Source organism: Dromiciops gliroides, chromosome 4, assembly GCF_019393635.1.
Source record: "Dromiciops gliroides isolate mDroGli1 chromosome 4, mDroGli1.pri, whole genome shotgun sequence".
NCBI lineage: Eukaryota > Metazoa > Chordata > Mammalia > Microbiotheria > Microbiotheriidae > Dromiciops > Dromiciops gliroides.
The window spans coordinates 211111998-211135138 of record NC_057864.1 but is presented as its reverse complement, the minus strand read 5'-3'; the positions used below and the strand labels follow the sequence as shown (position 1 = coordinate 211135138).

At 38.9% G+C, this 23141-nt stretch overlaps 1 protein-coding gene across 1 annotated transcript in view; it reads left to right on the top strand.

Annotated features, from left to right (window-relative positions):
• HELZ (helicase with zinc finger) overlaps positions 1-23141 on the top strand; it is a 272879-nt gene that overhangs the window by 45705 nt on the left and 204033 nt on the right. Inside the window, 2 exon segments of the mRNA XM_044001827.1 lie at positions 14542-14769; positions 15391-15427. Coding sequence (XP_043857762.1) covers positions 14560-14769; positions 15391-15427 — 247 coding nt within the window. The 5' untranslated portion in view covers positions 14542-14559.

Here is a 23141-nt window from a genome sequence, read left to right as displayed (position 1 = left end):
TTCTCCCTCCCTCCCCCCCCTCCCCCTCTTCCCTAGATACCAGGCAATCCGATATAGGTTATATATACATACATATATACATATACACACACACACACACACACACACACACACACACACACACACAACAACATTAAACATTTCTGCATCAGTCATGCTATAAGAGAAGAACCAGAGCAATAAGGAAAAACCTCAAAATAGAAAAACAACAGCACCAAAAACAAAAGAAATAGTATGGTTCAATTAGCATTCATATTCCACAGTTTTTTTTTCCTTCTTTTCTGGATTTGGAGAGCCTTTTCCATCATGAGTCCCCTGGAACTTTCTTGTACCATTGTATTGGTGAGAAGAATCCAGTCCATCACAGTTGATCAACACATAATGTTGATGATACTGTGTATAATGTTCTTCTGGTTCTGCTCATCTCACTCATCATCAGTTCATGCAAGTCCTTCCAGGTTTCTTTGAACTTTTCCTGCTCATCGTTTCTTACAGCACAATAGAATTCTATTACATTCATATACCACAACTTGTTCAGCCATTTCCCAACTGATGGGCAACACCTCAATTTCCAATTCCTTGCCTTGCCACCACAAAAAGAGCAACTATAAATATTTTTGAACATGTGGGTCCTTTTCCCTTTTCTATGATCTGATGAAGAATTGTGAATGATTTAACTACTCTCAGCAATACAGTGATCCAGGCCAATCCTAAAGGACTAATGATGAAGCATGCTATCCACCTCCAAAGAAGGAACTGATATTGATTGTATACAGACTGAAGCATACTATTTTTCTCTTTCTTTTCTTTTCTTTTCTTTTCTTTTCTTTTCTTTCTTTCTTTCTTTCTTTCTTTCTTTCTTTCTTTCTTTCTTTCTTTCTTTCTTTCTTTCTTTCTTTCTTTCTTTCTTTCTTTCTTTCTTTCTTTCTTTCTTTCTTTCTTTCTTTCTTTCTTTCTTTCTTTCTTTCTCCCTGCCCTTTCTTTCTTTCTCCCTGCCCTTTCTTTCTTTCTCCCTGCCCTTTCTTTCCTTTTTTTCCCTTCCTTTCTTTCCTTTTATTCGAGTTTTCTTATACAAAAGGACTAGTGTGGTAATGTTTTATATAATTGAGCATATAGAACCTATATCTGCTTACCTCCTCATGGTGGGGGGAGGGAAAGAGGGATAGAATTTGGAACTCAAAACTTTAAATAAAAATGTTTATTATTAAATTGGAGCCAGACTTCATTGTTTGATAATACTGAGAAATTAGAACAACTAAGTTGGGTTCAGTTGATAGAGGACCTTGAATATAATACAGAAGAAGTCTTTATTTGATAATATGGGACTATTTTATAGGGTTGTAGTCTTGGAAGAGAACTTGTAATTCTTCTAGTCAAACTCCCCCATGTTACCAGTATGAAATAGACCTAGAGAGGATAAATGTTTCTGTAAGGTTACATAGTTGGTGGCCAGCCCAGCACTAGAACTCAAGTTTTTTAAGAATAGTATATTTTTCATTACTCCACACTACTGCCCCTTTAAGAAGTCATTGTATATTCGTAAAATAGGGAGTGACATCTTATGAAAGCATCTTTTACTAAGATTACTGCTGAAATGGTATGTAGAAAATAGGGAGAGACTAGAGGTAAGAAAACTACTAAATGGCTGTTGTCCTTTGTTCTCAAAGAGGACCAAAATGACATTACTCTGTTGGAGTCACACGATTCAATGTGTCTTATTGGCTGATCAGATCAGTATGAGCTCAGAAGGCTCTACCACAGGTTGAGCACAAATAATCCATATGAACATTTAGAGGGGAGATTGCTTTAAATTTGCGCATCTCACATTTCTTTTGAGCTACTGAAATTCTGCTTTGCTCATAGAGCACAGTGCCATTTTTGATGCAGGCACACCATGCTGTGTGGTCCTTTGTGAGACGTTGAGAATGTCCTTTAAGACACAAAAGAATTGACAGGCAAGTTAGAGATGCATAGTAATTAATTAGGATGAAGGCTCTTCCTGTGAGTACAAGTAAAATTTTTTTTTTTTTGGCGGGGCAATGAGGGTTAAGTGACTTGCCCAGGGTCACACAGCTAGTAAGTGTTAAGTGTCTGAGGCCGGATTTGAACTCAGGTCCTCCTGAATCCAGGGCTGGTGCTTTAACCACTGCGCCATCTAGCTGCCCCCCAGTACAAGTAATTTTAAAGTGAGGAGACTTGATCTATTTCTCCTAATCATTTTTTTTGTTTGTTTTTTTGTGAGGCAATTGGGGTTAAGTGACTTGCCCAGGGTCACACAGCTAGTAAGTGTTAAGTGTCTGAGGCCGGATTTGAACTCAGGTCCTCCTGACTCCAGGGCCGGTGCTCTATCCATTGTGCCACCTAGCCGCCCCTGCCACCTAGCTGCCCCATCATTTTATTCCTTATATATAGTGACAGCTGTTTTTCCAAATGATATGTGGTAACTTAGTATTCACACTAGGGAGAGGAAAAGGAGAAGTCTATGCAGAAGTCTATGAATCAACTCTTGGCACAGTGGATAGAGCCCTGGGCCTGGAGTTAGGAACACCTGACCTGGGCAAGTTACTTAACCTCTGTTTACTTCAGTTTCCTCACATGTAAAATGGTAATAATACTAACACCTACCTTTCAGGGTTATTGTGAAGATCAAATGAGATAATTTATGCAAAAAGCACTTAGTGCCAGGCACAAAGTAGTAGGTGCTATATATATATGTTCATTGCTCTCTCTTCCCTTCCATTCTCTCTCTCTCTCTCTCTCTTTCTCTTTTTTTTTTTTTTTTTTTTTGGTGGGGCAGTGACGGTTAAGCGACTTGCCCAGAGTCACACAGCTAGTAAGTGTCAAGTGTCTGAGGCCGGATTTGAACTCAGGTACTCCTGAATCCAGGGCCCATGCTTTATCCACTGCACCATCTAGCTGCCCCACCTTCCATTCTCTTTTATGTCCAAAAGTTTATTAGAGGATCTTCATCTTCGTCTCTGTCTCCCCTTTCCCCCTCTCCCCTCCTCTTCCCCCTCCTCTTCCTCTTGCCCAGAGTCACACAGCTAATAAGGATCAAATGTCTGAGGGTAGATTTGAACTTAGATCCTCCTGAATCCAGGGCTTTATCCACAGGGCCACTTAGCTGCCCTCAGAAGATCTTTATAGGAGGCTTGAGATAGGGGTGATGGTGGAATGTTGTGGTCTTTCAAATCTGTGTCTGTATTTATGCTATAATGGTGTGGCAGATGCTTCAATATGACTCTCTATCTTTTGAATAGGCAAAGACCTATCTTTGACACATGTTAAGATAATAAAAAGGAGAAAAATCGTGACTTAAGGTTGCTATGCATAAATGTGTGTATATCCATATATGCATATATATTTTTTCTAGCCAGCCTGAGTAAGAAATGGTAGCATTTGCAGTTAGAACAGTCTAAAAAGCAAATATCTCTTTGTACACATACTGAGGGCGTTATCATCTGATAGAGATGATTCCTATATCTATATAACCAGCTTAGTCTCTTTCTTGAGCTCCTGTCACACATCATCTATTGTTTATTGGACATTTTTTTTCCTTTAAATCATAAAAGTATTTTGTTATTTTCCAGTTACACATAAAGCTGGTTTTCAACATTTTTTTTTTTTGGTGGGGCAATAGGGGTTAAGTGACTTGCCCAGGGTCACACAGCTAGTAAGTGTCAAGTGTCTGAGGCCGGATTTGAACTTAGGTGTACTCCTGAATCCAGGGCCGGTGCTTTATCCACTGCGCCACTTAGCCGCCCCCTTCAACATTTGTTTTTATAAAATTTCTAGCTCCAAATTTTTCTTCCTCCCAAAGCAATCTGATGATATAGTGTATGTACACACACACACACACACACACACACACACACGATCACATTAAAGATTTCTGCATTAGTTATGTGAAAGAAGAATTAGAGCAATAGGGAAAAACCTCAAAAAAGAAAAAAAACAACAACAAAAAGTAGAAAAAGTGTGGTTCAATGTGTATCCAGATTCCACAGTTCTTTTTTCTGGATGTGGAAAGCATTTTCCGTTATAAATCCTTTGGAATTGTCGTGGATCATTGTATTATTGAGAAGAGCTAAGTCCTTCTTGGTTGATCATTGCACAGTGATGCTGCTCCTGTGTACATGGTTTTCTTGGTTCTGTTCACTTCACTCAGCATCAGTCCACTTAAGTCTTTCCAAGTTTTTCTGAAATCTGACTGCCCATCTTTTCTTATAGCACAATAGTATTCTATTACATTCATATACCACAACTTGTTGAGCCATTTCTATTTCAACCTGGATGTCCTACAGACATCTCAAACTCAAGATCTCCAAAACAAATTTTCTTTCCCTACCAAACTTGCTCCTCTCCCAAACTTTTTCATTTCTGTTGAGGATACTGCTATCCTCTAGTTGCTCAGGTTTGCAGCCTTGGACTTAACTCCTCCTCACTCACCTTACATCTAGTTGCCATGTCCTGTCATTTCTTTTGTTATAACATCTCTTCATGCATCTCATTCTTTCCTTTCATAGCCACCAACTTAAATCAGACCCATATAATCTCTTTTTTGGAGTATTGTTGGTGCCTTCTGCATGGATACTAGATTCTCTGCCCACTCCAGTCCATTTCCATATAGCTGACAAGGTGATTTTCTTGGCTCCCTCTGTTAGTATCAAATATAACCCTGCTTTGGCATTTAAAACTCATCACAACCTGGTCCTTTCCTACTGCTACAGTCTTTCTACACTTTACTTTCCATGTGCACTGTGGTCCACTTATATTGATCTACTTGCGGTTCCTCATACACAAGGTCGTCTTTGATCTCTGAGTCTTTGCACTCATTGTCTATGCCTGGAACGCCCTCCCACTTCACCTCTGCCTCTTGAAATTGCTGATTTCCTTCAAGATGTAGTTTAAATACCACCTTCTGCTATTGATTTTTCCTGTTCCCCTAGCTGCTAGGTTCTTCTCTAAGGCTAACTTCCATCTGCCACACACACACACACACACACACACACACACACACACATTTTGTATATACCTATTTGTGTACCTGTTTTCTCCCTATTAGAATATAAATTCTTTTAAGACTTGTATCCCCTAGCACTTAGCCTAGTTCCTGATACATATTAATTGACCACAGAAAGCAAAACCTAGATACAGCAAGATGAATCAGAATACTCAGTTAAAGGGGCCCCATAACAAATAGGGAGCAAAGGAGAAGGGAAGAGGTAAAAATATTTTAATTGAGAAGTTGGAAAAGAACTAATAATAGTCAGAATAATTCAGAAATGCTCACACCTTGCTGTATATGGCAACATTTAAAAATTATGTCTACATTCTTTCCATTTTTTTGCAAAATGGTACTGTCTGAAATTTTGAGGGAAACCACTTGAGATACTGATAATTCTTATTTTTTGAATTTATAAATTTTGTATTGACTCAGACATAAACGTATACAGTATATTTTCATAAAATACAAAACACAAAGTAGTTAAACAAAAGCACCAAAGAATGTTGTAATTGGTAACTAATTGTTGTAACTGTAACATTCAACTTAATTTTTTTAATATATTTTTAAAATTTGGCATTTGCCAGTTATAAAGTAAAGCTGTTTTACTAAAAGAAAAGAAGGATGTTTACCTTAAGATCATTGTTGATTATATTTGACCTGAGTTTTGTTGTTTTAATTTACATAGCTGCATTCCATGTGTATATTTTATTTTTGACAATGCTTTTTTCATTCTATATCACTTGATACAAATCTATTACTTTGAATTTCATATTGGTTGTTTTTTTTACTGTTGTGTTGTTGTTCAGTCATTTTTCCCCTAATTCCTTTTGACCCACTTGGGGGTTTCTTGGCAAAAATACTGGAGTGATTTGCCATTTCCTTCTCTAGCTCATTTTACAAATGAGGAACTGAGACAAACACGGTTAAATGACTTGTCCAGGGTCATATAGGTTGTAAGTGTCTGAGACTGGATTTGAATTAAGAAGATGAGATTTCCTGACTCCAGGCCTGGTGTTCTAGTTGCCCCATCATTTTTTTTCCCCTCATCATTTTTTATAGTATAATATTCTGTAGTATTCATGTATCTCACAATTTGTTTAGCAACTCTTTACTCTTTGTGCATATATTTTGTTACCAACTTCTTGCTATTATAGTTTTTTAATGTTTTGTTTTTGTTTTTGTTTTTGCAGGACAATGAGGGTTAAGTGACTTGCCCAGGGTCACACAGCTAGTTAAGTGTCAAGTGTCTGAGGCTGGATTTGAACTCAGGTCCTTCTGAATCCAAGGCCAGTGCTTTATCCATTGCGCCACCTAGCTGCCCCCTGGTCTTCTTGTTAATGACCTCCTTGCCTTATGTTTCAAACCCAGTAGTTGGGATGACTGGGGTCACAAGGTTTTACTTTTGTAACTTTTCTTATACTGTTCCAAATTGTTTCATTATGGATGACATCTTAAAGTACATACATCTAAGAAAATTGTTTGCTTATAGACAAATTCCTGGTAATAAAGGGAGATTTTACTTTATGCAATCTGTTCATTGGGGCAGTTTGGTAGTACAGTGGATAGAGTATTGGGCCTGGAGTCAGGACAGTTCATCTTCTTGAGTTAAAATCTGGCTTCATACACTTAATAGCTGGTGACCGTAGACAGGTCACTTAACTCTGCCTCAGTTCCTCATCTGTAAAATGATCTGGAGAAGGAAATGGCAAATCACTCTAATTTACTAAGAAAACCCAAAGTGGGGTTATGAAGAGTCGAACATGACTGAGATGTGATGGAACAACAATAAAATAGGTTCATTTACTTGTAGTAATTTAAAATAGCTAATTGAACACATTACTAATAAACTTGATCAGAATTTATACTCAAAAGATCCATGTTCTTAATGATTAAGGGTTACGTCCAGTGATACGGATTGTAGCCTATTCATGCCTTTCCATTCTGTATGACTCTTATCCATGTCTTCTCATAAGTTGGCAGCCAGGGGTCTAGATGTATTGGAGGCCTTCTGGGTTTTCTCCTGATTTTTCAGGGATACCAATGAAGAACTTTAGATATTCACCCTTTGTTATTGCTTGTGACACCAGCCTCTTGCAATATATCATACAATCCACTGATGATATCTTTCAGAGTTCCTCATTGGCTATTTATTGAAGCTTCCTCATAGTAACATCTTATATGCCATTACCATCTGGATGGTACTCATTTTAAATTCTTTGCCGTCAGTTGTATACCATATCTTGTTGCTACCCAGCAATACCAGTATAATGCCATTAAAAATACAGGTCTTTGATTTAAAAGGAAGCTTGGAGTCAGAAGAACAGGTTTGCATTTTCTTGAAGGCATTTAGAAAAGTAAACCAAGATCATGACAGAAAAGGAAAATGATCTTGGTTTACTTTTTTTGGGGGGGGTGAGGCAATTGGGGTTAAGTGACATGCCCAGGGTCACACAGCTAGCAAGTGTCAAGTTTCTGAGGCCGGATTTGAACTCAGGTCCTCCTGAATCCAGGGCTGGTATTTTATTCACTGTGCCACCTAGCTGCCCCTCAACATTTGTTTTTATAAGATTTCTAGTTTCAATTTTTTCTCCCTTCGTTCCCTCCCTACCACCTCCCAAGACAGCAAGCAATCTGATATAGGTTATATATGTACAATCACATTAAACATATTTCTGCATTAGTCATACTGTGCAAGAAAAATCAGAGCAAAAAGGAAAAACCTCAAAAAAGCCAAACAAAAAAATAGAAATAGTATGGTTCAATCTGCATCTAGATTCCACAGTTCTTTTTTTTCCTGGATTTGGAGAGCATTTTCCATCATGAGTCCCCTTTGGAACTATCTTGGACCATTGTATTTTTGAGAAGAGTAAGTCTATCACAGTTGATCAACATGTAATATTGTTGATACTGTGTACAATGTTTTCCTGGTTCTGCTCATCTCACTCAGCACCAGTTCATGTAAGTCCCTCTAGGTTTCTCTGAAATCCTCCTGCTCATCGTTTCTTACAGCACAATAGTATTCCATTACATTCTTATACCACAACTTGTTCAGCCATTCCCCAGTTGATGGGCATCCCCTCAATTTCCAATTCCTTGCCACCACAAAAAGAGCAGTTATAAATATTTTTGTACATGTGGGCCCTTTTTCCTTTTTTATGATCTCTTTGGGAAAAAGACCCAAAAGTGGTATTGCTGGGTCAAAGGGTAAGCACAGCTCTATAGCCCTTTGGGCATAGTTCCAAATTGCTCTCCAGAATGGTTGGATCATTTCACAGCTTCACCAACAATGCATTAATGTTCCAATTTTTCCCCAGCTTCTCCAACATTTATTATTTTCCTTTGGTTTACTTTTAAGAATATTTTGAAGGAATGCTTAAGTCTGATTTCATAGACTAGAACAGTCATTTGTTATATGACTTAGGTATACATTCATATAGGTATACTTATACTACTTCTTCAATATTTGGATAAATTAATGATCTTGTTAATATGGGATACTTCTTCCATATGGGTAGAGAATACTCCACTATGTCTTCTCATTATGTGTTATTCTTTTCTAAGTTCTCTGTTTTCTCAGCTGTAAAAAAGAGATGTTTGATTGATTGGATGACTTCTAAGTTCCTTTTTAGCTCTAGATCTGTGATCCTATGATTCCTGATACATGATTTACTCAATATGCTAGAGTCTTTTCTTTGAGTATCTTAAAATTTTATGCATACCTATGCATTACTTGATCTGTCTGTTGCTTTTAGTACATGGTCATATATCTCTGTGGTATGATGCTTTTCATCTCACTTCTTGTGTGCTGGAATCATTGTTATTAATGTGTTGTAGTCTACTCATACCTATATACTCTATGCAATTCATCTTTCCTCTATATATCATGACTTGATTCTCAGCCATATAGCATCACAGAGAGAATGTTCATATTAAAAAATGAGTTTTTGTTCAAAGGAGTAGTTTGGGTTCTTTAAAAGTCCCACAGAGTTTCCCAAATGTAATTCAACCAATCTATCTCATTGTTTATATGCAGTACCTTCTCAAGACATGTTTGTGTATTGTGAGTATGTTTGTATGCCTCTATGTAGATTAGATGGTTTATCCAGTTGCACACCATAATTTGGTGAATATGCATTCTTTATTCACTTGCTTTTTTTCCTTTTTGGATTCCTAGGCAGACCTTTTGGATATCTCATTTGGAAGGTCTTATGCTTTTCTGAGTCTTGATTCATTGAATACCATGTCATCTGCAAGGCTCTAGAAAACTTTAGTGTAGGGAATGCCTTTTCTATTTGGAGTTATGTAAGACATCATGACACTGGCAAACATTTTAGTAAGCATATGTCTCACTGTTTTATGCCTTGCTTAATTTTGATATTCAGCAGAACAGAATTATCTCTGTGATTGCATGTATTCTGCATAACATTAGTATATGCATGTGAGAACTTGTTGGAAGAGAGTTGTGATAGGGGTGACAGCTACCATTAATCTGGGGGCCAGTGTCACTGGATTGAGGCGTATGTGTCAGAGAGTAAGATGTAAGAAGACTGGATGATTAAAGGCTTTGAATCTCAAATATTTTGTATTTGTTCCTGGAGCCAATAGGAAATCTTTGGAGTTTACTGAGTAGGGGAGTGATATGGTCAGACTTAGACTTTAGGAAAATCACTTTAATGACCAAATGGAAGATGAATCGGAGGGCTAGAGGCAGTCAGTTTTATTAGCAGGCTGTTGAGATAGTCCTAGCAAGAAGTAATACAATAATTTCAGTGGGTGATGATGTTGAGAGTTGGATTGTAAGGTGTTATGAAGAGAGTGAGAGGAAAGGGAATTGAGGCCCTTATTATAGATAGCTTTTTCAAGGAGTTTAGCTACAAAGGGCAGAAGAGATATAGTGTGATAGCATGGATAGAAGAATAATCAAGTGAGGCATTTTGTTTGTAGGCAGTGGTAAGGAGTAAGGCCCCTTCATCCAGAGAGACACAGGAGATGAGAAAGAAGGGAGAAGAGAGAAGTCATGACAAATGACTTCAATTTTTTTCTGGCAAGATTGTCTCAACTAAGAAAGTGGAGAGAGGGCAGCCATGGGAGGAGGGATGGAAGGGTTTGGAAGAATTGCTCTGGGGGCAGCTAGGTGGCGCAGTATATAGAACACCAGCCCTGGATTCAGGAGGACCTGAGTTCAAATTCGGCCTCAGATACTTGACACTTACTAGCTTTGTGACCCTGGGCAAGTCACTTAACCCTAACTGCCTCACCAAGAAAAAAAAAAAAGAATTGCTCTGGAGAGTAGGATAGTGAATTGATAGTGACCTCTTTGTGCAAGATAGCTATATTCTGATTCTGGGCATTTTCACTGGCTATTCTTCTATGTCTGGAATGTTCTCCTTCCTCATCTTTTCCTCCTGTCTTTGGCGATGGATAGAACTTTGGTCCTGGAGTCAGGAAGACCTGAGTTAAAATTTGGCCTTGGATATAAGCTGTGTGATCCAGGGCAAGTCACATAACCACCATTTGGGAATAATAACAACATGTACCTCACATGGTTGTTGTCAGGGTCAAACAAATATTTGTAAAGTATCACAGTGCCTGGCACATAGTAGACACTATATACATGCTTATTGCCTCCCGCCTATCTTGTCTTCAAGTCCTCTTTAAAAATCCCATTTTCTACAGGAAGCTTTCCCCCTTCTCCCTTAATTTGAATGCTTTCCCTATGTTGATTATTTCTGATTTTTCCTGTATATAGCTTGTTTGGACATAGTTGTAGATACATCTTGCTCCTTGAGATCATGGACTGTCTTTTACCTTTTTTTTTTTTTTTTTTGTATTTCTAGTGCTTAGCATAATGCCTGGCACATAGTGCTCAATAAATATTTATTGACTGACTAACTCAGGCTTGACAGAATCTCTACTTCCATGTGAATGAATACACTCTTCTGACCAGCTGTGATGGGGAACTACATCCAACTGAACTATTGCCATATACTTTCTGACCATTCTTTTCAAGCCATTGTTGAGTAAACTTCTTTGTTGTGTTACATGACCTGTGATTGATTTACTTCTGATTCCATGCTTTAACCTTTGGACTGGCTTGTCCTGGGCCTGTTCTTGAACATTTGGTGTTGTGATCAGAATTAGTCCAGAATGTTATTGCATCTGAATTGGAAAAGGATTATGTGGAGGGCCTTATATAGGAAGTCCTCTCAATGGGACTGGGAGGGGGGCCTTCACTGACTCAGTGGAATTGGCCTACTAGATGGATATCCAAGGAGGAGGACAGGTTAGAATAAGGGTACTTACAGGGTTCGCATTCTCTGACCGTTTCTAATGTTGCCTAGAAAAGTTATACTGACAATGAGGAAAATAAAAATAAACTGTCAGCATACATCCAGTAAATTAGAAATGGATTTGAATGTGTTTTTGGTTTTTAAGGATCACATCTTGAGGTTGAGGGGTAACTCATGGATCTAGTAATAGCGGGTCCAGTAGGAATTGACCAGCTGTGGATGGCAAGGCTGTTTTCTGACATAAGAGATCTCTGCAGAGATCAGCACTATAAGGGAAGAGAATGGGAGTGAGAGTAAGAAGAATGAATACTAGTCCCCAATAGTGAGGAAGCTTCAGGCATGCTCATAAATGGTACCATTCTGTGAGACCGTTTTTTGCCTTTGAATTGTCTTGTCCTGTGATCTCCCAGAGGATTTACTTATATGCAAAGTCAGTTAAATTAGCTTGAAGTTCCAGAAGGGAACTGCTCCCTGACTCTTTTTTATGTGGCTGAGATGGGGAATTGCATTGACCCATTGAATGAAGCTGAGTTATATGTCCATCCTTACCTGCTTCTCAGTTTCCTTTTGTGTGTTGTCTTCCCCATTGGATTGTAAGCTCTTTGAGGGTAGGGACTGTCTTTGCTTGTATTTGTATTTGTATCCTCAGTGCTTAGCACAATGCCTGGCAGATAGTAGGTACTAACTAAATGTTTATTGACTAAGTTATGTTTTCATTAGTTTTCTTGATCAAGATTGTCAAGGGGAGGGGCAGCTAGGTGGTGCAGTGGATAAAGCACTGGCCCTGGATTCAGAAGTACCTGAGTTCAAATCTGGCCTCAGATACTTAACAATTACTAGCTGTATGACCCTAGGCAAGTCACTTAACCCTAATTGCCTCACCCCCCCCCCAAAAAAAAATTGTCAAGGGAGGGGGGTGTAAAAGAGATTGTTTTAGTAGACTGGTTCTATGGTGCTCCACCACAGTCCCCCTACAATCTATGATCATGCTGTGTGAGGAGCAGTTAGATGATAACAATGACAATAACAGCAGCAATAACAACAACTAGCATTTGTAAAGGTTTTTCTAGGGTTTGCAAAACACCTTACATCCATTATCTTATTTGATTTCCCCTGCTTTGCAGAACCCTACTTTAGTGGTGTTAGATTTTCCCCTGACCCAACTATACAGGCATGGGCAGACTATCTGGTGATATTTGAGCAGGAGTTTGGCATAGGTTGCAGCAACTCTGAGCCCAAATACGAAGTTGGGGTATTTTGGGAATGGTATGATGAATGATGAATGGCAGAGTGGTGACATCTTTCCCTGTAAGAATCTATGAGTGCAGTTCCTGAAAAAAGGTGTTGACAAGAGGATAGATGGTCATCGTATGTAGTGGTGGTGGTGGTGGTGGTGGTGGTGGTGTGTGTGTGTATGTTTGTGTAATGCTAGATTATGACATCTGGAGGATAGAGCATAGAGCAAAGCACCCAAATGTAGGCTCAAGAACTTCTGCCCTACTTAAACCCAAGGCTTCTTCTAAAATTTTATGGTCCTGAGCCACCTAAGTCCTTATACATATCTGATATGAGTCCTCTGTTGGTCTTCTGGGGGATAGGGTTAGGGGTGGGATTGGGATTGGGAATATGCCCAAGTAAAGATGGTTTAGAAAAGGAGTTGGGTATTGCTAAATATAGAAGCCAGGTTATTGTTTTTGTTTTGTTTTGTTTTGTTTTTGTGGGGCAATGAGGGTTAAGTGACTTGCCCAGGGTCACACAGCTAGTAAGTGTCAAGTGTCTGAGGCCGGATTTGAACTCAGGTACTCCTGAATCCAGGGCTGGTGCTTTATCCACTGTGCCACCTAACTGCCCCTATTGTTTTTTTTTTTAATTAAATTTTTTTTTTCAGTTATCAAGCATTTTTTTCTCTCACATGTCTACATCCATTGGAAAAAGTAGAAAAACAAAACTCTCTCTTTTTTTTTTTTAAATTGAGGCAGTTGGGGTTAAGTGACTTGCCCAGGGTCACACAGCTAGTAAGTGTTAAGTGTCTGAGGTCGGATTTGAACTCGGGTACTCCTGACTCCAGGGCCAGTGCTTTATCCACTGCCCCACATAGCCGCCCCGAAAAACAAAACTCTTATAATATAAGCATAGTCAAGTAAAACAAATTCCCATGTTGACCATGTCCAAAAATATGTGTTTCATTTTTCACATTCATCTATCATATCTTTATCAGGAGGTGGATACTATTCTACTTATCGAGAAAAGTATTGATTCTGGCCCTGGGACAGGTTGCATGTAACAGAGTTATGCCTTTTTTTTTTTTTTGCTGGGCAACGGGGGTTAAGTGACTTGCCCAGGGTTACATAGCTAGTAAGTGTCAAGTGTCTGAGGCCGGATTTGAACTCAGGTCCTCCTGAATCCAGGGCTGGTGCTTTATCCACTGCGCCACCTAGCTGCCCCCCTGAGTTATGCCTTTTTAAGTTATAGTACAAATGAATTCCCTCCATGATGAAGATTGATGACTGTTCTAGAAATGTTGTCACTTGTGCTGTGGTCCCACTGTTCTTGATGCTTTGGGAGACACTGTGAATGACAAAGATTTAGAACTCTTACATGTCTGTATAACTTACTTGCACATATCCACTCTCCCATTGTGGGGTTCCCAGGGATCAGGCCAATAAGAACCAGTCTGTCACTTTCCCAAACAGGCTAAACTTTGGTTTTCATTAGTAAAGGAGGGGGAGTGTCTGTGCTCTAATGGGGGCCAAGTGTTTTACTGTCTTTGATTTTTTTTTTTTTTTAACCCTGTCGTTATCCATCAAATAGATTTGATTGTTAGGACATGAGTCATTTTGCTTTTGAAGTGGGAAGATGAAGCCTGGGGTTTTTGGTTCTTGATCTTCAAATTTGGTCAGCTGGTACTGTATTTCTTCAGGGAGTAAATATATTTCTTGCTTTCTTTTCTTTCTTCCTTCCCTTCTCCCCACCCCGCCTCCTCTTTTTTTTTTGGCTGCTTCTTCTTATAATGTGGCCTGTGCTAGACTTCCTGCTTCTCAGAGATCAGGTTTAGATAGTAATAACTAAAAAGTTATGAAATTCCATAATATTTGTAAAATATTTAGTACAATTCCTGGCACATAATAGGTACTACATAAAGCTTGGTGGTGATGAGGATGATTCCATTCTACAAGTAACTAGTTATGATTAATGTTGTATGTTTTATTTCTTCTTACTATTTCTTTTCAATTTTTTTTTTAGGATTTTTGCACCTGAGTCATGGCAGACAGAAGACCTGAAAAGTCATGTGAACAAGCATGTGAATCTCTTAAAAGGCAGGACTATGAAGTGGCAGTGAGACATTGTACAGAGGCCCTTCTTTCCCTTGGCCAGTATTCCTTGGCAAACTTCACAGAGACATGCCCATCAGAAATAGAACGCATAAAAATTGAGAGTCTTCTATATAGAATTGCCTCATTCTTACAACTTGTGAGTAAATCTTAAATAATTGTAGTGTCTATTTATAGTTATTACTATAATGGACCATGTGAAAAAAACAACAGGGCCTTCTTAATGAAGTGTGATCTGCACTTGGCACATCACATGGCTCAGGAGATAAGTAAATTGGTTGGTACAAAAATTATTTTTTTTCTAAGTAATATTTTTGGACCTTGACTATTACAGTGTATCTTTTTAGAATATTGATATAATAACTGTGTAGTATGTATTATCGAGAGCATAATAGCATTTAATATAATGTTTCAAAATTTGCAAGGTACTTTACAAATATCATTCTCTTTTATCCTCACAACAACCTTGGGAGGTAAATACTATTATTATCCCCATTTTACGGAGACAGAAACAGAACTGAAGTGACTTGGCCCACTTAGTAGGTCAGATTTGAACCCAGATCTTCTGACTCTACAAGTGATGCTCTATTCACTGTAGTATCTAGCAGCCTCTATGTCACTTAACTGTTTTCCATGAAGATTATTTGCAGCATTAAACTTTAAAGTATAAAATTTTACTTCCTTTGATGAAACCTATGAAACAAAGTATTACTCTTCAAAATTTTAAAATAACACATTTTACATTTTTTTTGCTTTACAGAAGAACTATGGACAGGCTGATGAAGACTGTAGGCATGGTATGTTTAAAATAAAAACTTTCTAGAATTTGTGATTGAATGAAAAAAGCAATTATTAAGTGTTTACTATATGCTAAGTGGTGCTAAGTGCTGGAGATACAAATATTAAAAAACAAGAGATAGTTCCTGCCCTCAAGATCTTACATTTTAATAAAGAAAGATGCACATAAAAGGGAAAGGTGACCAGGAAACTGTTTTATTTCTGGGGAGGTAGAAAAGGCAGGGAAAAGGGTACACTGGGTAGGTGGCAGAGAGGTGAGGTAGATAGCCTGGGTAGGCTATGAAGTTGAGGGATGATCTGGTATCACTATAGGGCTAAGTGAACTAGTTTCTACACAGTAACCAATTTATTGGGTTGGCCCCTAGAGCAGACGCTTCAAGGATGAATTGATTAATTTCCCTAATAATTGGGGCATTGAATTCAGGGTGAGCTGAGTATGGAAATATAGATCTCAAATCTTGGTGGGAAGGGTGTTGGTTTAGGTGGGGAGGAGTAGGTCAGCAGTAGCAGGAAGTGGTGGGATGACTTGGTGGATTTGTTTAATGGGGTGTGAATTGATTAGATTTAGCAGTGTCTTTTTCTTTTTTCTTTCTTGTATAAATTCCCAAAGTAATTGAAATAGAAACCCAAAGTTTTTTCTTTGGTGGTTGGTGACTCTCTTGGAAGGTGACTTTTTTGCTTTACTGGAGATGTATATACCTAATTGTTCTTATCGAATTGGGGTATTTTGATCAGAGTCATTTTTCTTTAAGTGCACTTGTTGAATTAAGGGAAATTATACTTTATGAGTTGAAAGAATATGCCAACTCCCCCTAAACATGCTACTTTCCTATTTAAAAATGTGCCTGGCAGAGAGATGGGATTAAAGTTTGGCCTCATTCTCTGTTCTTTTATGCTGACTGGAGTTTGAAATTGACAAGATTGTTGCTCTGAGAATGAGAATACTTTTCCTTTTGTTTGCTCACTCATAACAATGAATTCAGGCCTGAAAGTGAGTTAATAATGTATGCCCAGGGTTTTTGTCCAGGTTCAGGGCTTGGATGCAGTCATACTACCTTGTTTATCTCGCATCATCAGGAAATTTTGCATGAGAGCATTCTCTAGATAACCTCTTGTTGTCAAGACATTTCGAAAAAAGTCTTTCTAAAATTGCATTCTTCCTGCTTGCTTAAATGGAATAAACGATTTATTGAATACCAAGTGACTAGGTAAGTATGTATAGGTGTAGGGCCAATTGGTAGACTTTTTGTTGAAGATGGGAAGGGTCATGGCATTGCTAGTCGTCCTAACCCTAGCCTAATTTTGATGCCCCAGGAAATGAGAGAACTATTAGAAATGAAGTTGGAAATGGAGTGGAGATAACTCCCCCCTGTGCTGACTCCTTTTATCCATCTTGGCCTTATCCTGGGAGGGTGACCAGGAGGTTATATTTGGACAGGATGGTGTTGCCTTCCCAATCAATCAATCAATATGTAGTTAGTTGGGACTTAAAGGAAGCCAGGGAGACCAGTAGTTAAAGCCAAGGAAGGACAGTGTTCCAAGGATGGGGTGTACAGTTAGAGAAAATGCCTGGAATGGAGAAATGGAGTTTCTTCTTGTTGGTGGAACAGCCAGGAGGCCAGTGTTTCTTTCTTTCTGTCCTTCCTTCCTTCCTTCCTTCCTTCCTTCCTTCCTTCCTTCCTTCCTTCCTTCCTTCCTTCCTTCCTTCCTTCCTTCCTTCCTTCCTTCCTTCCTTCCTTCCTTCCTTCCTTCCTTCCTTCCTTCCTTCCTTCCTTCCTTCCTTCCTTCCTTCCTTCCTTCCTTCCTTCCTCCCCTTCTTCCCTTCCTCCCCTCCTCCCCTTCCTCCCTTCCTCCCCTTCCTCCCCTCCCCTTCCCTCCCCTCCCCTCCCCTCCCCCCCTCCCTCCTGGCCATTGGTTCTTTCTCTGGGAATGGTTAGCATTTTTCATCATAAGTCCTTAAGAGTTGTCTTGGATCATTTTATTTTTTTGGCATTAAGCATTTATTAAATGTTAGTAAAGAGTTGACTGCATGGCATTTAACCCAAGTCGAAATCCCCTAGTGCCATGTTGTCTCTATATTATCTAGTATATTTACTAAGAGGCGAGTGCTCACCAGTGGCCTTCTGCATCTAGTGTGTGAGCCCCAAATGGTGTTCGCCTTCTGATCTTTTTCTTCAGGTGGTTCTTATACACTGATCGAAGCTAATTGGCTAGGATCATTCAATTCCATTGGTTGATGTGACCTGAGGGTGGCCCATATTAAAATGACCTTTAGCGTGATGACATCTAGGTCTAGTGGGAGAAACCTTCTGAGGGCAAAGACCTTTCAAATAGGTGTGGTTTTAATCTCCATTTCTTTAGATCATTGTATTTCTGAGAATAGCTAAGTCATTCATGGCTGATCATCTTAACACATTGCTGTTACTTTGTACACAGCACATTTCACTTTGCATCAGCTCATGTAAGTCTTTTTTTTTTTTTTTGAGAGCATCCTGCTTCATCATTTCTTTTTTTTTTTTCTTTTCTTTTTTTTTTTTAGTGAGGCAATTGGGGTTAAGTGACTTGTCCAGGGTCACACAGCTAGTAAGTGTTAAGTGTCTGAGGTTGGATTTGAACTCAGGTACTCCTGACTCCAGGGCTGGTGCTCTATCCACTGCGCCACCTAGCTTCCCCCATCATTTCTTAAAGTACAGTAGTATTCCATCATAATCACAGACCACAGTTTGTTCAGATATTCCCCAATTGACAGGCATCTCTTGAATTTTCTATTCTTTGCCACCAGAGAAGAGCTGCTATAAATACTTTTTGTACTTAAAGGTCCTTTTCCTTTTTGTTTTTTTTTAATCTCTTTTTGGATACAGACCTAGTATTTCTATGTCAAAGAGTATGCATGGTTTTATAGCCATTGAGGTATAGTTTCAGATTGTTCTACAGAATGGTTGAATCAGTTCACAACCTCACCAATAGTTCATTAATGTCTCATTTTTCCCACATCCCCTCCAATATTTGTCATTTTCCTCTTCTGGCCCATTAGCCAATCTAATAGATGTGAGGTAGTACCCCAGAACTGTTTTAATTTTCATTTCTCCAATTAATAGTGAGTTAGAACGTTTTTCCCATATAACTATAGATAGCTTTGATTACTTCATCTGAAAGCTGTTCATATAATTTATCAGTTTATTTTTATAAATTTGACTCAGTTCTCCATGTTTTTTTCAGTTACTGCTATTAACTGTATTTCCCTCCATCCTATCTCCTCCCTGCTGTTTATTCTGTTCTTTCTGCTTTCACCTAGACCCTCCTCAAAAGTTTTTTGCTTCTGACTACCCCCTCCCCAAATCTGCTGTCCCTTTTATCATCTGCCTCACCCCCTTTTATCCCCTTCCCCTCCTACTTTCCTGCAGGGTAAGATTGATTTCTTTACCTTGTTGAGTGTGTATTTTGGCTCTTCGAGCCAATTTTGATGAGAGTAAGGTTCACTCACTCCCCTTTACTTCTGTCATCTTCCCTTCCACTGTATAAGTTTTTTCTTGCTTCTTCTATATGAGATAATTTACCCCATTCCACCTCTCCCTTTCCCTTATCCCAGTGAATTCCTCTCACTCCTTAATTTAAATTTTTTTAGATATCATTCCTTAATATTCAACTTACACCTGTGCCCTCTGTTTATATATACTCCTTCCAACTGCCCTAATAATGATAAAAGTTCTTATGAATTACAAGTATCATCTTTCCATGTAGGAATGTAAATAGTTTAACCATTTAAAATCCCTTATGAATTTCTTTTCCTGTTTACCTTTTTATGCTTCTCTTGAGTTTTGTATTTATTTGGTTTTTGTTTGTTTTGTTTTCCCCCCATTTACTTAGAATTTTATTTCTTTCCCAAATTACATGTAAAAAAATTTTAACACTGATTTTAAAAACTTTGTGTTCCAAATTCTCTTCCTCCCTCTTTTCCCACCCTCTCCCTCCTTAACAATGCAAGCATTTCCATATAAGTTATACGTATGTAGTCATGCAAATTGAGTTTTGTATTTGAAAGTCAAATTTTCTATTCAGCTCTGGTCTTTTCATCAAGAATGCCTAAAAGTCCTCTTTTTCATTGAATGTCCATTTTTTTCCCCTGAAGGATTATATTCACTTTTTCTAGATAGGTGATTCTTGGTTGTAATCCCAGTTCCTTTGCCTTATGGAATATCATATTCTAAGCACTTTAATCCTTTAATGTAGAAGCTGCTAAATCTTTGTTATCCTTACTGTGGCTCCATGATACTTGAATTATTTCTTTCTGTCTGCTTGCAGTATTTTCTCCTTCACCTGGGAGCCCTGTAATTTGGCTATAATATTCCTGGGAGTTTTCATTTTAGGATCTGTTTCAGGACATGATTGGTAGATTCCTTCAATTTCTATTTTACCCTCTGGCTCTAGAATATCAGGGCAGTTTTTCTTGATAATTTCTTGACATTTTACTGTTTGTTAAAGTAGTACTCTGCTTCCAGGGTAGAGGGCACAGTGTCCCTAGCTTCAGGGGTTTTGTGCAGCTGTTTTCAGAGATACTTCTAAGAACATGTGAGTTTTCAGTTCTTCCAAGGTGGTATGATATAAGGAGAAGTGTTTTCTACTCTCCTGGCCTGTACTTTGGTCTGTGAACAACGACAAGCCTTCTTTTGTGCCCTGGAACTGTGAGGAGGATCCGTACTCCACTGCAGTCACAACCTCTTCTGTATTCCCTGTATTCCCTGTACTCCCTGGCACTGGCACCTAGGACTGCAACCTGGATCTGAGGTTGGGCAGAGCAACAGAGTTCTGCCTCATTACCTGGAAAGAGACCTCTGTAATCTTCTGAACACTTGTTTGTCTCCCTAACTGTCTGTGGGCTGAGAGTACGAGAAGTAGTTGCTGTTTCTTCTGATTCAGTGGTTCCTGGTTTGTTGGTGCCTGTGCTGGACTGGAAAATTATTTCACCTTGTCCTTTGTGCATTCTGCTGCTCCAGGAACTGTCTTGTGGTATTATTTAAAGGTATTTGGAAGGGTTTTGGGGAGAGCTCAAGGCAAGTTGCTGCCTTTCCTCTGCCATCTTGCCACCCCATCTTCCCCTGCCAATAGTGTCTTGTATTTTTCCTGGTGGTAATAGGAAACCATTGGAGTTTATTGAGTTAGGGGAGTGCCATGGTTAGATTTTTGATTTAGGAAAATCACTTTATTGGCTCCCACCGCAGCTATTGCAATAATCAAGGTGTGGGGTGATAAGGGCCTGTACTATAGTACACAGAGAGGCAGTGTTGAAGAAGAGAAGGGGTTGTATTTGAGATTTGTTACAAAGGTGAAATTGACAGGTCTTGGAAACAGCTTGGATATGGTGGGGTGAGAGAATGAAGAGGGAATGAAGAAACCAGGATGACTCCTATTTTGTGAACTTGAGGGACAGGGAAGATGGTATTGCCCTCTACAGTGATAGGGAAGGTAGGTTGGGGAGGGTTTAGGGGGAAGGATAAGAAGTTCTGTTTTGGACATGTTGAGTTTAAGATATCTAATGGACTTTCAAAAATGTCTGAAAAGAAGTTGGAGATGCAAGTTTGGAAGTCAGCAGAGAGTTTGGTACAGGAAAGGAACATTTGAGAATCATTAGCATAGAGATGATAATTAAATCCATGGGAGCCAATGAGATCATCAAGTGAAGTAGTATAGAGGGAGGAGAGAAGAGGGCCCAGGAGAGAATCCTGAAGGACACTTAAGGTTAGAGGGCATGATCTAGAAGAGGATCTAGTAAAGCAAATGATCAGATAGGTAGGAGGAGAACCAGGAGAGAATTGTTAAAGGGTTGTTAGCCTCTTGTTTTCTTGTACTGTCGTAAATATGCAAACTTCTATAAGGAAAATTAACTCTTTGGAGTCCATATACATGTTTATTTTTTTTGTAATAAACCTGTTTTTCACATAAGTTTCATGGTATTGTGATTGCCAGTTGACAAAGTGATGTCTTAGAAACCTAGAGAGAAGAGAGTATGCAAGAGGAGATAGTGATCAACAGTGAGATTTTAGGGAGACTATTGTTGATTGACCCTCTTGAATCCTGGTTAGGAAATACCATGATAAAAGGAAAAAAGGGATGATGTCTCATTCCCTTAAGCCTCCTTTCTCCTGGTCTCCACATTCTATTCTGATTCTATAAAATCGATAGGCTATCAGGAGTCCATGCTCCCCAAATCCACTCTGTTTTTACTATAAAAGGTGGGGTTTAGGCAATTAGGTGTCTGCTGGACACAGGAAGTCAAGTGATCATCATACCAGGAACTCACTTAGTCTAGGCATGCTGGTAAATTGTTAACAATTAGTTCTCCTGGAGAAAAAAGATATGAAAACCACACTTCAGTTTAATCTGCATTATTAATATTTTCTCCATTACTTAAATCTAGATAATCAATGAAATAATAAATTAAGCCCTCATTTATAGCATTTGCCAATTTCTGAGGTATAAATTTAACTGAAAATTTAAAAAAATCTATGCTTGTGAGTCAGTTGAAGATGGCTCCAGTACACCCCTGCATGTAACCCAGTGGAAGTGGGAGGTTTTGAGGAGAGCCAACACCACATGCGGTACAAAGACTTTGTCCAAATAAAGGTGGGAAGATGGCTGGCAGTACTTGCATATTCCTTCCAGAGTCACAAATTAACTTGAATATACAATGGGGATGGATTTTTTTGGGTTTGGAAGTCATTCAGGTTTAGACTTTTGTTTGGTCAGCACAGTAATACCTGAAAGAAATTTGGGATCGTTACACTCTTGGTTGGAAGGTGAGGCTTTGTCTTCTTAGGGATGTATGTCCCTGTGTAAGAGATGGAAGCTAAAGAGCAGGGAAATAAGAGAAAAATGGTGGATCAAAGGCAAGGGAGATACCATCTCAAGCTCAGGGACAAATTGCAAAACAAAGGATTATAAACCCATGGCATCTTCTTCTATGTATACTTTTTATTTATTTATTTTTTTGGTAAGGCAATTGGGGTTAAGTGACTTGCCCAGGGTCACACAGCTAGTAAGTGTCAAGTGTTTGAGGCCAGATTTGAACTCAGTTCCTCCTGACTCCAAGGCCAGTGTGCCACCTAGCTGCCCCCTATGTATACTTTTGCAAATGTTTTGGAGCAGAATTGCAATTAAATACTTCTGGTTCTGATATGTGACTTTTTGTTGCTAAAAACTTTTACTCTCATCTGCCCATGCCTCAGTTTCTAGTAACATCCTTGCAGGTTGTGGGTTGGAATGGTCTTTTTTGTCAGTTGGACCATAGGCCATCTGGATGGCCTGTGAGACTGTCCTTTGTGAGGGGGAGGGAAGTGGGTTATCATTTCTGTGGACTCTAGTTGGTGCAGTGGTCTCCATTAGGTGGTTGGGAACCTGGAGACTGAAGCCTGGAACATTATGACACCTCACCCTGTTGAGGACAGGATCAGTGGAAGAACTTTGTCTCTTCACGTTGGTCATATCAGCATTCATCAGTGCTTGGATACTTCTTCAGCTAAGAATGGAATAATACAATAATACTGTGGACAGACTACTTTCTTAGGTTTCTTCCATCTTCATTTTCTTTTGCTTCTAGGCCATGTGAAATTGGACTTAATTTCATAACACCATCTGTTTGTATTTAGTAAAAGAGCATTTTGTTTGTTTTGTTTTTACTCTTCATGTCATTGATTCAGTCTAACCAAAATCCTAACC